General features: G+C 43.1%; 3 protein-coding genes across 4 annotated transcripts; 2 read left to right on the top strand and 1 right to left on the bottom strand.

Moving 5' to 3' along the window:
- Positions 1–96: 96 nt before the first annotated feature.
- Positions 97–2198, bottom strand: LOC108089525 (eukaryotic translation initiation factor 3 subunit L). The gene is made up of 4 exons (XM_017187855.2): positions 2047–2198; positions 1445–1923; positions 415–1387; positions 97–355 (listed from the first exon to the last, which is right to left on the bottom strand). Exons 1-4 carry the CDS (start codon positions 2077–2079, stop codon positions 221–223), a joined length of 1620 nt encoding a protein of 539 aa, XP_017043344.1. The 5' UTR covers positions 2080–2198; the 3' UTR covers positions 97–220.
- A 646-nt stretch (positions 2199–2844) lies between these two features.
- On the top strand, positions 2845–13566 carry LOC108089480 (neurexin-4). 2 transcript variants are annotated; one of them, XM_017187755.2, is made up of 12 exons: positions 2845–3301; positions 4976–5092; positions 8213–8409; positions 8562–8703; positions 8766–9944; positions 10008–10133; positions 10660–10863; positions 10923–11852; positions 11914–12093; positions 12154–12498; positions 12559–12696; positions 12756–13566. In XM_017187755.2, exons 1-12 carry the CDS (start codon positions 3196–3198, stop codon positions 12944–12946), a joined length of 3855 nt encoding a protein of 1284 aa, XP_017043244.1. In that variant the 5' UTR covers positions 2845–3195; the 3' UTR covers positions 12947–13566. The 2 variants fall into 2 exon arrangements, with proteins under 2 accessions (XP_017043244.1, XP_017043243.1); XM_017187754.2 differs by lacking the exon at positions 8213–8409 and adding an exon at positions 7407–7603.
- LOC108089481 (L-aminoadipate-semialdehyde dehydrogenase-phosphopantetheinyl transferase) lies at positions 5119–6543 on the top strand. The gene has a single exon (XM_017187756.1). It carries the CDS (start codon positions 5598–5600, stop codon positions 6480–6482), a length of 885 nt encoding a protein of 294 aa, XP_017043245.1. The 5' UTR covers positions 5119–5597; the 3' UTR covers positions 6483–6543.
- Positions 13567–13681: the final 115 nt, after the last annotated feature.

The following is a 13681-nucleotide window of genomic DNA, read 5'->3' as shown; positions in this document are numbered from 1 at the left end:
ATTATCAAATTCCTTGTAGAAGTAACTGAATTTATGAATAAATTTTCGGGAATTTAGTAAACTTTTAAATCGAAATCAAAAGCCATTAAAGAAAACTTTTTGTGGACCAAACTTGCGCATAATCGCAAGCGATTTTATTATTATTAATTTTAAAACAAATCGGTCCAGTTTGGAATATTAAATATATCATTAAGGGTCACAAGGAGTCGGTTTAAATGGCTTAAATGTTGATGTTCTTCAGCTTGCGATTCAGATCGTTGAACTTGAGGATTTTACGCACAAAGAAGTCGCCATAACGATGAGATACCTTGGTGTCCGCTATGTGAATCATGTCGTCATCGATGTAGAAGTCCAGCTGAAATATTAACCAAGGATTAGATAACTTTTTCGGAAATATTTTTTTTTAAAACTCACCTCAGAGCCCGACTTAAATGTGCCCTCTAGGCCACTGGGACCCTTGCTCCACACCAGGTTGCGCATTTTGTGCTTGAAGCAAAGCAAACGAATCAGCAGCTTGGACACGTCATCCTCGCTGGCGTTGGGATCGATAAAGGAAGCCAGTTTGGTCAGCGGCAGGGTGGTGTACAGCTTCAGATACGAGCGCGTGGTGGGCAGATCCTTCTGCTGGCGCACCTCATCCATGAACACCAGCAGCTGGTGCTCCATGGGGTCTTTTACGTAATCCTCCATGGGCGCATCGGCGGCAGGCGGGCAGGGGCTCACGAATCGCGGGCAGGCGAACACAAAGAAGGACTTGAACACCTCCAGATCGCCGCACTGCATCTTGAACATGGCGTCGTGGTAGTTCTTCTCCCGCAGCACCTGCTGAATGGATTCGTCGATGCACTGAGGATGCAGAACCAGGCAGATGGCCAGGAGGTGGTACATCTGCTCAGCCTGCTTGTTGATCTGGTCGTTCTGGTACGAACGCGTGCTGTACAGCTGCTTGGTGCGCTGGATGTAGAGCAGGATGTCCGAGAATGTGCGAATGGCATCGGCGTAGCGGCGCATCATCATGTAGGCGAAGCCGACGTAGTAGGATGTGGAAATCTGGCAGGCGGGGATGTGCGAGTATGCGGACTTCTTGTGAATCTCAATGGGTTCCAGCACCTTGATGGCCTGGTAGTAGTCACCCAGCAACGAGTGCACGCGCAGCAAGCCAACGAGAGAGAAGTAGCCCAGCATCTTATAGAACGACAGCTTGCCGAAGTCACCGGCCACGGTCTGGGGATCGACGCCCTGGGAGATGGCCTCCAGCTGCTTCTTGATGTTCGAGATGTCCACCAGGGAGTGCAGCACGTTCAGAATGCAGAGAATGCTCCACACGTTGCTGTGGTTCATGCACAGCTGCTGGATCTCTTCCTGGGACTTGTCCGTAAGGCGGGCACTGCAAAAGGTGTTTGGTTAGCCAAATTTCGAAGGATATATTTATAGTTTTACTTACCGATACTGCGCAAAGTTCTGGAACTGATAAACGAACTCATCAACCAACTCCCACAGCCAGATGTCGGGCAGTTCCAGCATCACCGGGTTCTGGGCCGAGATGATCAGGTTGAAGAAGTCGCAGTAGTTGAAGAACGAGTTGATCCTCTGGTCCAACTTGGGGCCGCCAGGAATGCGGGCATGGATGTGGCGGTAGTAGAGCTCCTTGTACAGAATCAGGAAGACCTTATCGTTGTCCACGATGGCAGCTACCTCCTGCTCCTCGGGCCAGGCGGTCTTGTCAAAGTGGTGGTCGCTGATCTGCGGGAAGGTGTTCTCGTACATGTTCTGGATGTCGTACAAGTTGCCCTCCTTGATCGCCTGGCAGAAGTTGATCAGGAAGTACTTGACGTTGTCCGGCATCCGGGCAGCGTAGTAGTTCCTCTCGTACTCCATGTCCAGCTGCGGATCCCCGGTATGCGCGTAGTCATCGTAGTACTCCTGGAAAATCAAAAAACCCAATGAGTTTTCGTGCGAGGGGTACAAAAGTTGGGTTATGTTGTCGGCGGTGTCTCAGGATTTTCTCCAAAAAAAATTGGACCCTTTCGGAGTTCCGCCACTTACCGAATTGCTTGCGTATTCGTCTCCACCGTACATTGTCGCTGTTTTATCTGGTCCGGTTCTATCGAAGCGAAAAGCCTATCAAATGCTAAAGAATTTGACAACACGCCAACAAAATTTTGGCGAAAAGAGGGAGAAACAGTGTGACCGACTATCGATTAGGCTGCCGTATATCCATGTTTAATACCACTATCGGCTTGGCTATTCTGAAAATAATACAAAAATGTGTGCCACAAAATGGAAACTTGCAGTAAACAGAAACAAGTGATTTCTTAATATTATTAATGGGTTCGAGGTCTATGACTGTTTTTAATAATGACAACGGGAGCCTTTTTTGAATGTGGACTTAAACTTTTGTTTTTAAAGTCTGTACTGAAGAATTGCTGATATTGTATTTTTGTTCCAAACGGAATTCGTTATGAAAAAAATAAGTTTTATTAATTTTCGCAAATTTATACAGAAAGTAGTTGTATTTTTCTTATAAACGAAATTTGTTAAAATTAAAATACCTTTATTAATTTTTGCAAATTCATGGCGAAACTAAAAATCAGAGCAGATATTGTCTATTTGTTATGAAAAAAAATTCGTTATGAAAAAAAATAAGTTTTACTAATTTTCGCAAATTTATACGGAAAGTAATTGCATTTTTCTTATAAACGAAATTTGTTAAAGTTAAAATAACTTTATTAATTTTTGCAAATTAATGGCGAAAGTAAAAATCAGAACAAACGATAGTTTTCTGTTCTAGTATTTTTTTTTTTATGTGACTTGGCTAGCTGAGAGTCCCATGGTAAGTTGACACGTTTGCGCCACGGTCACACTGACAGCGAGACAGAGTGGAGTGTTCGTGTGTCATCCGCGTTAATTATTTTCCTAATTCGAACGAAACTCTTTCGAAGTGGGCGTGATCCGTTGGAGACTAAGTGCAACAGGGTTTTCTGAAAAATTAACAAAATATTGGAGCCCGTTAAAAAAAATAAAGCGGATAGTGCAAAGAAGAATTTCGTACAGCCCTGACGCGTTGCTATAAAACATCAGCTTTTCCCTGAGGTTTTTCCATCTGTAAAGTGCATTTCGTGAAACGTTTCTTGGAAATAAGATAAATGTGTTTATAAATCGGTTTCGCGGAAGTTTATATCAAAAGGCTCCAAGATGAGGCCGCCCAGGAGCTATGCGCAAACAGCATTTTCTTCGCTTCAGTTTGGATTGTTATGCCTCTTATTGCTGGCCAATAACGGCATAAAACCGGTACAAGCAGGTAAAAACGGTGTTTTAAGTTGATTCACCCAAGAATTTAGACGGTTTAAGTTAAATTTTGTAAGAAAACTGTGACATAAAACGTTGATTGTTTGTAAGCCAACATTTTGGGCGTGTTCCCCAAAGCTGAAGACTCGCTCTTGCATTTTCTTTTGCTCAGTGCTTCGCTTTTAACTCGCTCTTTCTGATCGTGAGAGGAAGAGCGGGCCGGAGAGCGATCAAAACGTTGCTTACGGACAGCGGTGGCAAAACAAAAACCTACGCTTAACAACGCCCGTTTTTTACTCGTTCTTTTTTGAATTAGAATTTTTTTGATAATTTTATGGAGCTTCTCAGGGGAACAATTCCAAAGTTTGCCGGCGGCATCTCAGCATTTTTTTCTTATTTATCCGGCTTTTTCAATGCGCATGCGACGGAAAAAGCATCTGCTGATTTAGATGCTGCCGGAACACGTGCTTTTATCAAATCGCTTCCATATGTCAACAGACTTGAAGTATTTTCCCCCTGACTTTCCCCGTTCCATGGAAAATAAACAAACCAAAGATCATATGCAAACATTTTTATGACTAAAAATAAACAATGCCACGCAATTAGTTTGCCACTTTCGCGCCTTGAAGCGTCGAAAGCAGACAGCCGACATATATCCTCAGTCTTTGGTCGATTTCCATAATTTATTTCAGTTCTTATTGCCCCGAAAATAGCATCATTCGCACTTCGAGATTCTTCTGATGGGCGGAAATTGCCTTTCCAGACCTCGTCATATAGTTTTATTGAGAACATTAGACAGATTTTCTGTTCAATTTATTTTTCCATTACCGTTGTGCAACTATGTGGCGGAAAAGTAGTTCAAACTTGCTGCTTCGAAAAGTATTGATTATTTACCTAGAGATTGTCGTGCGTGTTACGCTCTGTTTCTTGTCAGGCTTATCAGGTTGATTTTTCCCACTCCTTCCAAGGCTCAAAGTCAGCTTAAAGTGCTCACGAACTCCGAATGACCTCGCAAGGGTTGTTTTGCCATGCCATCCAGTGTGTTTGAGGAAAGTGGCAGTGTGTTTGCCTAGGAGCTCCTGCTGCACCCATTATAAAACATTTCTTGGGGGTTGCAACAGACAGGGGCAATTGTCTGGATTTCCGACTCGACCTGCCCCCCACATCCGTATTGTCACGGATCCTAGGGGCCAAAGGACTCTCGTCGCCAGCAAATATTATGGTACAAATATGAGACAAGAATCTGCACTGATTTTCACAGTAGAACCTAAATAATTCTTTAAGTAAATTTAACTTACATACTTACATACATAATTATACATTATGGAGCAACATTCATTAGAATTTCTATAAGAATCAATTATTTTGAAGTATAATTATAAAATAATGGCATAAGTAAATAAATATTGCCAAACATTTATCCTTCAGTCTCAGTCTGGACTTAGCTTGTTTACGTTTTTCTTACTGATGTGGCTTTATTTATGGGTCCATAAAAAGAGGCCACTGGAACGATTATGGCCCGAGTGAAGTACTTAAAATTATTGGCCGCCATCCAAACAGATTCTTCGTATCTCAATTTTAATTACGTCCGTGACAGTTTGCGTTCACTTTTTTCCCAACAATGTATAATTGTTTATGGGTCACGGAATCCCGGATATTTATAGATCGATTTTGTTTATTTTTTCAGACGCCTTTACGGATTACTTCTCCGATTATGAGTGCAATCAACCGCTCCTCGAAAGAGCTGTTCTTACAGCAACTTCATCGCTTACAGAACGAGGACCCGACAAAGCTCGATTAAATGGTGAGTCATATTATCGTTAATAATTAAAAATAAATTGTTGTTTATTGTTCAGCTGCTTTTAATTTATTTTATTAGCAATTATTTTTATAAAATTCTGCCTTAAATCTAAGAAATATTTCGTTATTTATTATTGAGTTTGTAGCAAATCAATTAGTAAGAACGACATTGAAATATATTTATGTAGTTTACAATTTTGTGAGTCTTGAAAGTTTTTTGTTTTTTGATTATTTTAGAAATATAAATTAGGCTTTTTATAATTTACATGTTTTTTACTTAGTTTATATAATTTTTATAAAGTTCACAAACTTTAAGATTTGAGAATCGAAATTTAAAACGGGAACACAGCTCAGTATTTTTGTAGTATATTTATGAAGCGTAATCGCTGGGGTATTTATTCTCTTTCCACTTGTGGCCATACTGCCATACAAACAGCGAATGGGCAAAAACATTGCAAAGCGAAAACGCCCAGAAACAATGATTGTAAAGTCAAGTAGATAGTTATAAAATGAGCAAACACATCTGCACCCGCTGGGCTTTTGACCTGGCCAGTTGGAAGCCCACACTTTCTCAACTGAGTCAAGCTGTAGCCCTGATTCAACCGGAAGAGCGTGTCCGCCTCATGAAGTTCCACTTCATCGACGACTTTCTGTCCTCGCTAATTGGTCGACTATTGATGCGAAAGTATGTGAGCACATGCAGTGGATTGGAGCTGCACCAAGTGAAGTTCGCCCGTGATGTTAGAGGAAAGCCCTATTGGGTAAGGGAGGATATCAATGGGCCACCTCTCAGCTTCAATGCCTCGCACCAGGGAAATATGGTGCTCCTGGCCGGGATTATCGGAGAAGCTAACGATCCAGACTTTGGAATCGGCGCCGATGTTATGAAGATCGAGTATAGTGGTGGCAAGTCCCTGGCAGAATTCTTTCGCCTGATGAACAGAAAGTTTTCGGCCCAGGAATGGAAGCATATATGCAGAGTGGAGCATAATGAACGGGAACAAGTGAAGGCCTTCATGCGACACTGGTGTCTGAAGGAGGCCTACGTCAAGGAGCTGGGAGTTGGCATCACAGTGGATCTGGAAAAGATCAGCTTTTCCGTGGACACCACTCACCCGCTGGAGGAGAAGGTCACTCCTTTGGTCGGTACCAGTCTGCGATGCCACGACAAACCCATGGATAACTGGCACTTCGAAGAGCATCTACTGCAGGAGGAGTACTGTGCGGCCATTGCTTTCCGGAACTGTTTGCCTCCCGATCATGGCAGATTCAAATTTCTGCGAATTGAGGAACTTCTGGTAACGAGTCCGGAATCCGAACTGGAGGAAGTGCAAAGCTACTGCCGAAAGGCTCTGCTGAAACCCTATAAGAGATCGCAAAAAAACAAAGAATAGATCGTAGATCCTTAAACAGACTTGTTATCCATAGAATAAACACGCATTTATATTTTTCCAATCGTTTGTGCCCAATTTGGAATAATTTGTAATCCTTGTGTTGTCATGTTGCGCCGCTCACCCCAGGAAAAATCGCTTGTTGTTTGCCTGGCACTGGATAAACAAAGTCTACGAACGAAACGAAGCCGGAAATATGCTTAAAAGGCCATAAACCGAAATTTAGGAACCCGTAATGGGACTCAGACAGGGGCCAGACATTGGTTTTGGTTGAATTTATGCGCCAACAGGATAGCTATCCGCAAGGGTAGCTCTGCTCGGCTCGTTTATTTGAATTATTTTTGGCATTCCCGAAAGTTTTATCGATGGGAACGATGGCTGGCTATGATATGCACGTTGCCAACGTCGCGGACAAAGGAAACTTTAATGCGGAACACAAAAATATTGGGGAATGGGTTTTCCCATAGAGAAATCCCTGCAGTCTGGCCCTTCTCACACTATTTTGTCACACCTGCTTGCAATTTGGCGCGGATTGCAATTAAAACAAAGGCACGCGGTCGCAATTGTTTATGCTCAAGCATTTAAGAGCTCGCCCATTTTGTGTTGACACCAACTCAACCCTCGGGATTACGAAATGCGAAATCCTTTCATTTTTGGCAGGGGGTTGCATTTCGTTTTGAAGGACCTGGACCACTTGCAGCTGTCAATCGGATTCGCCCCTAAATTATGGTTTATTAATTGGAAACACCCTCGGTTTAGGCGATTTAGGCAATTTTGAACTCTAAATTGTACCAATTTTATAGAGCAGGCCTCCCATTGTATCCCCTCCTTTATGTGAATTTTTATGTTGCTTTCGTTTGGTTTTAAATTCATTATTTTCCTTTTATTGCCCATCACCATCCCATCGCCACCATTTGAAAACCCCAGCTGGCACCTCGTGGTCCGCGAAGAACTCGGACTTCGACCAGCGTCTCATTATTGACCTGGGCGTGGTGCGGAACGTGACGCACATCGCCCTCCAAGGACGACCCCATAGCAATGAGTACGTCACCGAGTACACCATTAGCTATGGCATAAGCGATCTAGAGTTTGCCGACTATAAAGAGCCGGGCGGCAATGTCAAGGTAAACAATCGATCTCGAATGAAATTGTGTCTCTAATCCAAACTGAAATGGAATTGCTTGGTGGTTGGTTTGGTTTACTGCACTGGAAAAAATGTATTATACATTCGATATAAAATGTTTGTGTATTCGATTGCATACCATTCATAATTAAATCCCTATCACTATAACATTCTTAAATGGAAAAAGATAATTTTAACTTCTAAATAAACTCTAAAAAAGAATCTAATCTGAAGAACTTTGTCAGCTGATACACTTTTTGCTAAAATAATAAACCAATTAGAAATAATATATTTTTTTCTGAATATTAATAGAAATGTAAACTCTATTTTTATTCAAACATCTAAGTTTTTCTCTTTGTGTGAAACATAATCGTTGGTGGCTGGGTAAATCTTTCATTTGTGAATCGGATTATCATTTCATCAATCCATTTATACAATTGCTTGCTTTTGTGCTTGGTTTTTTATGATTTCTGTATACCTTTATGTCCCGCATGCATCTGTTATTTGTTTGATTACTAGTCCTGTAGAACACTCTGTGTAGATCACATCCAGATCCCTTTCCACACTCTGACACTGTTACTAACTGGTTTGGCTAATGCACCTTGTGCAGGTAACGCTGCTTGGACACCGGTCGAGAATACGTATAACCACTTTCTAACACTCGACCTGGGGGATCCGCGCATGGTGCGTAAGATCGCCACAATGGGACGCATTCACACGGATGAGTTCGTGACGGAGTACATTGTCCAGTATTCGGACGATGGCGAGTTCTGGCGCTCGTTCGTGAATCCCACAAGCGAGCCGCAGGTACTGTGACTAAACCTAGACTAAGACCACAAAACACAACTAAACCTGGCTTGAAAGTTGGCGGGGTATATAAATGCTTTTAATTCTAACTAAGCACTAATCACTATATTCTTTAAATATGTAATTAATAAGTGCTTTAAATTTTATCATAGATGTTCAAGGGAAACTCCGATGGCAACTCTATTCACTACAACGTCTTCGAGGTGCCCATCATCGCCCAGTGGGTGAGGATCAATCCCACGCGGTGGCACGATCGCATTTCCATGCGAGTTGAGCTCTACGGCTGCGATTACAGTGAGTTGTTTAGTCATCAACTGGATTTTCCTGGTGATTAATCAATATACTTGCTTTTGCAGTTGCTGAAAACCTATACTTCAATGGCACTGGCTTGGTGCGCTACGATCTGCGGCGGGAGCCCATTGCCTCCACAAAGGAGTCCATTCGATTCCGTTTCAAGACGGCCTTTGCCAACGGAGTGATGATGTATTCGCGGGGCACCCAGGGCGATTACTACGCCCTGCAGCTTAAGGACAACAAGATGGTGCTGAATCTCGATCTGGGATCGCAGATAATGACCTCGCTGTCGGTGGGCAGTCTGCTGGATGACAATGTTTGGCACGATGTGGTGATCTCCAGGAACCATAGGGATATTATCTTCTCGGTGGACCGTGTAATCGTTCGGGGACGCATTCAAGGCGAGTTCAGCAGGCTGAATCTCAATCGGGATCTGTATATTGGCGGTGTGCCCAATGTCCAGGAGGGCTTGATTGTCCAGCAGAATTTCTCCGGCTGCCTGGAGAATATCTACTTCAATTCCACCAACTTCATTCGAGGAATGAGGGACAGCTACGAGCTGGGCGAGGCATATCTCTTCCAGAAGGTTAACACCATCAACGCGTGTCCATCGCCGCCAATCTATCCGGTGACCTTTACAACCCGCTCGTCATTCGTTCGCCTGAAGGGCTATGAAAACTCCCAGCGCCTCAATGTCTCCTTCTACTTCCGCACCTACGAGGAAACTGGAGTAATGGTGCACCACGACTTTTATTCCGGCGGCTACATCAAGGTCTTCCTAGAGTTTGGCAAAGTTAAGATTGATCTGAAGGCCAAGGACAAGGCGCGCATCATTCTGGACAACTACGACGAAGCGTTCAATGACGGCAAATGGCACTCGTTCGTTATCTCTATCGAAAAGAATCGCTTGATCCTGAACATTGACCAACGGCCGATGACCACAACAAAGAGTCTGCAGATTGCCACTGGAGCACAGTACTACATCGCTGGTGGAAAGGACAAGAACGGATTCGTGGGCTGCATGCGCCTCATTTCGGTGGATGGAAACTACAAGTTACCCCAGGATTGGGTGAAGGGCGAGGAGGTTTGCTGCGGCGACGATGTGGTCGTGGATGCCTGCCAGATGATCGATCGCTGCAATCCGAATCCCTGCCAGCACAAGGGTCTTTGTCACCAGAACTCCAGGGAGTTCTTCTGTGACTGCGCGAACACAGGCTATGCCGGAGCAGTTTGTCATACTTGTGAGTCCTCATAACCGATTACCCATTATGCCTTTGACTTATTGTTTAATGTTGTGTACTCAGCCAACAATCCATTGTCCTGCCTGGCGCTCAAGAATGTGCAGCATGTGCAGCAGCGTGTCAACTTGAACCTCGATGTGGATGGCAGTGGTCCTCTGGAGCCTTTCCCAGTCACCTGCGAGTTCTATTGTAAGTAGATGGGGTTTAATTTTTACTTCTGTGTGAATTTAATGGATCTTTACTATAAAGCATTAAATGAACTACATTTTAAATTTTAAAAATGAAATTTTATATCATTTTTAATTTCCTAAATAAAAGGCCAATTTAGTTTGACAATAAAATAATAAAATATAAAGATATAAAATGAAAATATTGCATTCTACAATTTCAATGTATTCCATATGCTAGTTTGCTTTTTATTATATGCAAAAGTGCTACTGTTTTTATTTGTCTAACCCCTGTACTTCATATTCAAATTAATATTTCATGTCTGCTTGTGTCCAACCAAACTTTCCAACTAAAAAGAAAACTCATCAATCAAATTATGATGGCACAAATAATAAAAACATTGTTTTAACTCCCCGTTTAAAACAAACAAAACGAAGTCTATACTTCAGTTACAATTTGTCACGGTCGAACTAGTTTGCATGTATTCTTTTTTTTTTTTTTTGCATTGTTGACATTGATTGATTATTTTTATTTAATATTTCTGCAGCGGATGGTCGTGTGATTACCACCCTCAGCCACAGCCAGGAGCACACCACAACGGTGGATGGCTTCCAGGAACCGGGCTCCTTTGAGCAGTCCATCATGTACGATGCCAATCAACTGCAAATCGAAGCTCTGCTGAATCGCTCCCACAGCTGCTGGCAGCGCCTCAGCTACTCCTGTCGCTCCTCCAGACTCTTCAACTCGCCATGTGTGTATTAATGGATATTCGCAGATTAAATCAGTATTATATTGACATTTTTTATCCAGCTGAGGCAGGAAACTTCCGTCCGTTTTCGTGGTGGATCTCCCGCCACAACCAACCCATGGACTATTGGGCTGGAGCTCTTCCCGGATCGCGTAAGTGCGAGTGTGGAATCCTGGGCAAGTGTCACGATCCCACAAAGTGGTGCAACTGCGACACAAACAGTCTCGAGTGGATGGAGGATGGTGGCGATATCCGGGAGAAGGAGTACCTTCCTGTGCGCGCTGTGAAGTTCGGCGACACTGGAACGCCGTTGGACGAGAAAATGGGTCGCTATACTCTGGGACCACTGCGCTGCGAGGGTGATGACCTGTTCAGCAACGTGGTGACTTTCCGCATTGCCGATGCCTCCATTAACTTGCCACCCTTCGATATGGGTCACTCTGGCGATATTTACCTGGAGTTCCGCACCACGCAGGAGAACTCTGTGCTGTTCCATGCCACTGGACCCACGGACTACATTAAGCTGAGTCTGATTGGCGGCAACAAGCTGCAGTTCCAATACCAGGCGGGCAGTGGTCCACTGGGCGTTAATGTGGGCACCAGTTATCACCTGAACGACAACAACTGGCACACCGTGAGTGTGGAGCGCAACAGAAAGGAAGCTCGTCTGGTGGTGGATGGATCCATCAAGGCCGAGGTTCGAGAGCCACCAGGTCCAGTGCGTGCTCTTCACTTAACCTCGGATCTAGTGATTGGCGCCACCACCGAATATCGCGATGGTTATGTGGGCTGCATCCGAGCTTTGTTGCTCAACGGAAAGATGGTTGACTTGAAGGATTACTCCAAGCGTGGATTGTACGGCATCAGCACCGGTTGCGTGGGTCGTTGCGAGTCGAATCCTTGCCTGAACAATGGCACTTGCATCGAGCGTTACGATGGCTACAACTGCGATTGCCGTTGGAGCGCCTTCAAGGGACGCATTTGCGCAGATGGTTCGTAATTGCAAATAGCCATTGTATTGTATCTTATTTAATTTGCATTTGATTATTGCAGAGATTGGTGTCAACTTACGCTCCAGTTCGATTATTCGCTACGAGTTCGAGGGCTCCTTCCGCTCCACCATTGCCGAGAATATTCGCGTTGGCTTCACCACCACCATTCCCAAGGGTTTCCTGCTTGGCTTCTCTTCCAATTTAACTGGCGAATATCTGACCATTCAGATATCGAATTCTGGTAAATTGCTTTAAACACTGTTGCATTAAATGAACTTTACTTATACTTTTTTGTTTGCAGGTCACTTGCGTTGCGTATTTGACTTTGGCTTTGAGCGACAGGAAATCATATTCCCGAAAAAACATTTTGGTCTGGGTCAGTACCACGACATGCACTTCATGCGCAAAAACGGTGGATCCACGGTGGTCTTGAAGGTCGACAACTATGAGCCGGTGGAGTACAACTTTGATATTAAGGCCTCAGCGGATGCTCAGTTCAACAACATTCAGTACATGTACATTGGCAAAAATGAGTCAATGACAGATGGCTTCGTGGGTTGTGTGTCGCGAGTCCAGTTCGATGACATTTACCCACTGAAGTTGATGTTCCAGCAGAATCCACCCAAGAATGTCAAGTCGTTGGGCAGTGAGTATTAAATTAAGGAAAGGCTTAAGAAGTTATATTAATTAATCTCATATGTTACAGCTCAATTGACGGAAGATTTCTGCGGAGTTGAGCCAGTGACGCATCCGCCTATTGAAATCGAGACTAGGCCACCACCTTTAGTGGATGAGGAGAAGCTGCGCAAGGCATACAACGAAGTAGACTCTGTGCTGCTGGCATGTAAGTGTAATCGGTTTCCTCCGCTTGAGACAAACTATTTATCTAAAATGTTATTTCAGGTCTGCTGGTGATTCTCTTCCTGCTGCTGATCCTTATGTTCTTCCTTATCGGTCGCTACTTGCACCGGCACAAAGGCGACTATCTGACGCACGAGGATCAAGGCGCCGATGGAGCCGACGATCCCGACGATGCTGTCCTGCACTCAACTACTGGCCACCAAGTCAGGAAGCGAACAGAGATCTTCATCTAAGCCTGTCGCAATATATGCACACAAATCGTTTTTAAATCGCCTAAGACACGCAACAGCGACGATTCACACTCACCAAAAACAAAAAAAAAAATTATAAAATGGAAAATCAAATGAACACGGAAAAGTCTCACATTACAGACAGAGAATATTTAAGAACTTTTCCATGCACTGCCAATTGTTTTGCGCAGATGATCGCTAAATTATTGATTTCAAATTGGTTGGTTGAATTTTTTGTATTATTTGGTTCTGTCTGACGGCATTTCACCTTATAATTTTTGTAAACCTTAATAGTCACAGAATACCGTCCATTTTTAGTTAATTTTATGAACACTTTTTGTTTGCGAAATTAAGTTAAAAACTTATTTTAGGCTGCTTCCAGAGCAGTTGACCGAAACCGCCAATAATTTGTACTTTTATCGCGCGAGTGCATACAACAAACATTCCATTAATATTAATATGTTTCTCTCGCTATACGTTTAATTTAAAATGTCTTCTAATTTACACACAAGAGAACCCGATAATTATTCTGTGGCTAAATAAAATCGGCTACTTTAGAAACACAAAGCATTAAAAACAAATTGTATTTTTGGAAAATACATTTTGAACGTCTTGACTTGAAATTTGCAAATATACATTAGTATGTGTATATAGATATATATAGCTCTATACAAATATATATAATTACGAAAAAGAGACAATGAGAAATTAAAATTTTTATCTTTCAATAAAAGAAAA

The sequence above is a fragment of the Drosophila ficusphila genome, unplaced genomic scaffold, assembly GCF_018152265.1.
Source record: "Drosophila ficusphila isolate 14025-0441.05 unplaced genomic scaffold, ASM1815226v1 contig_286, whole genome shotgun sequence".
Classification (NCBI taxonomy): Eukaryota; Metazoa; Arthropoda; class Insecta; order Diptera; family Drosophilidae; genus Drosophila; species Drosophila ficusphila.
The sequence above is the reverse complement of the archived record's forward strand: the minus strand, read 5'-3'. Positions and strand labels throughout refer to the sequence as shown.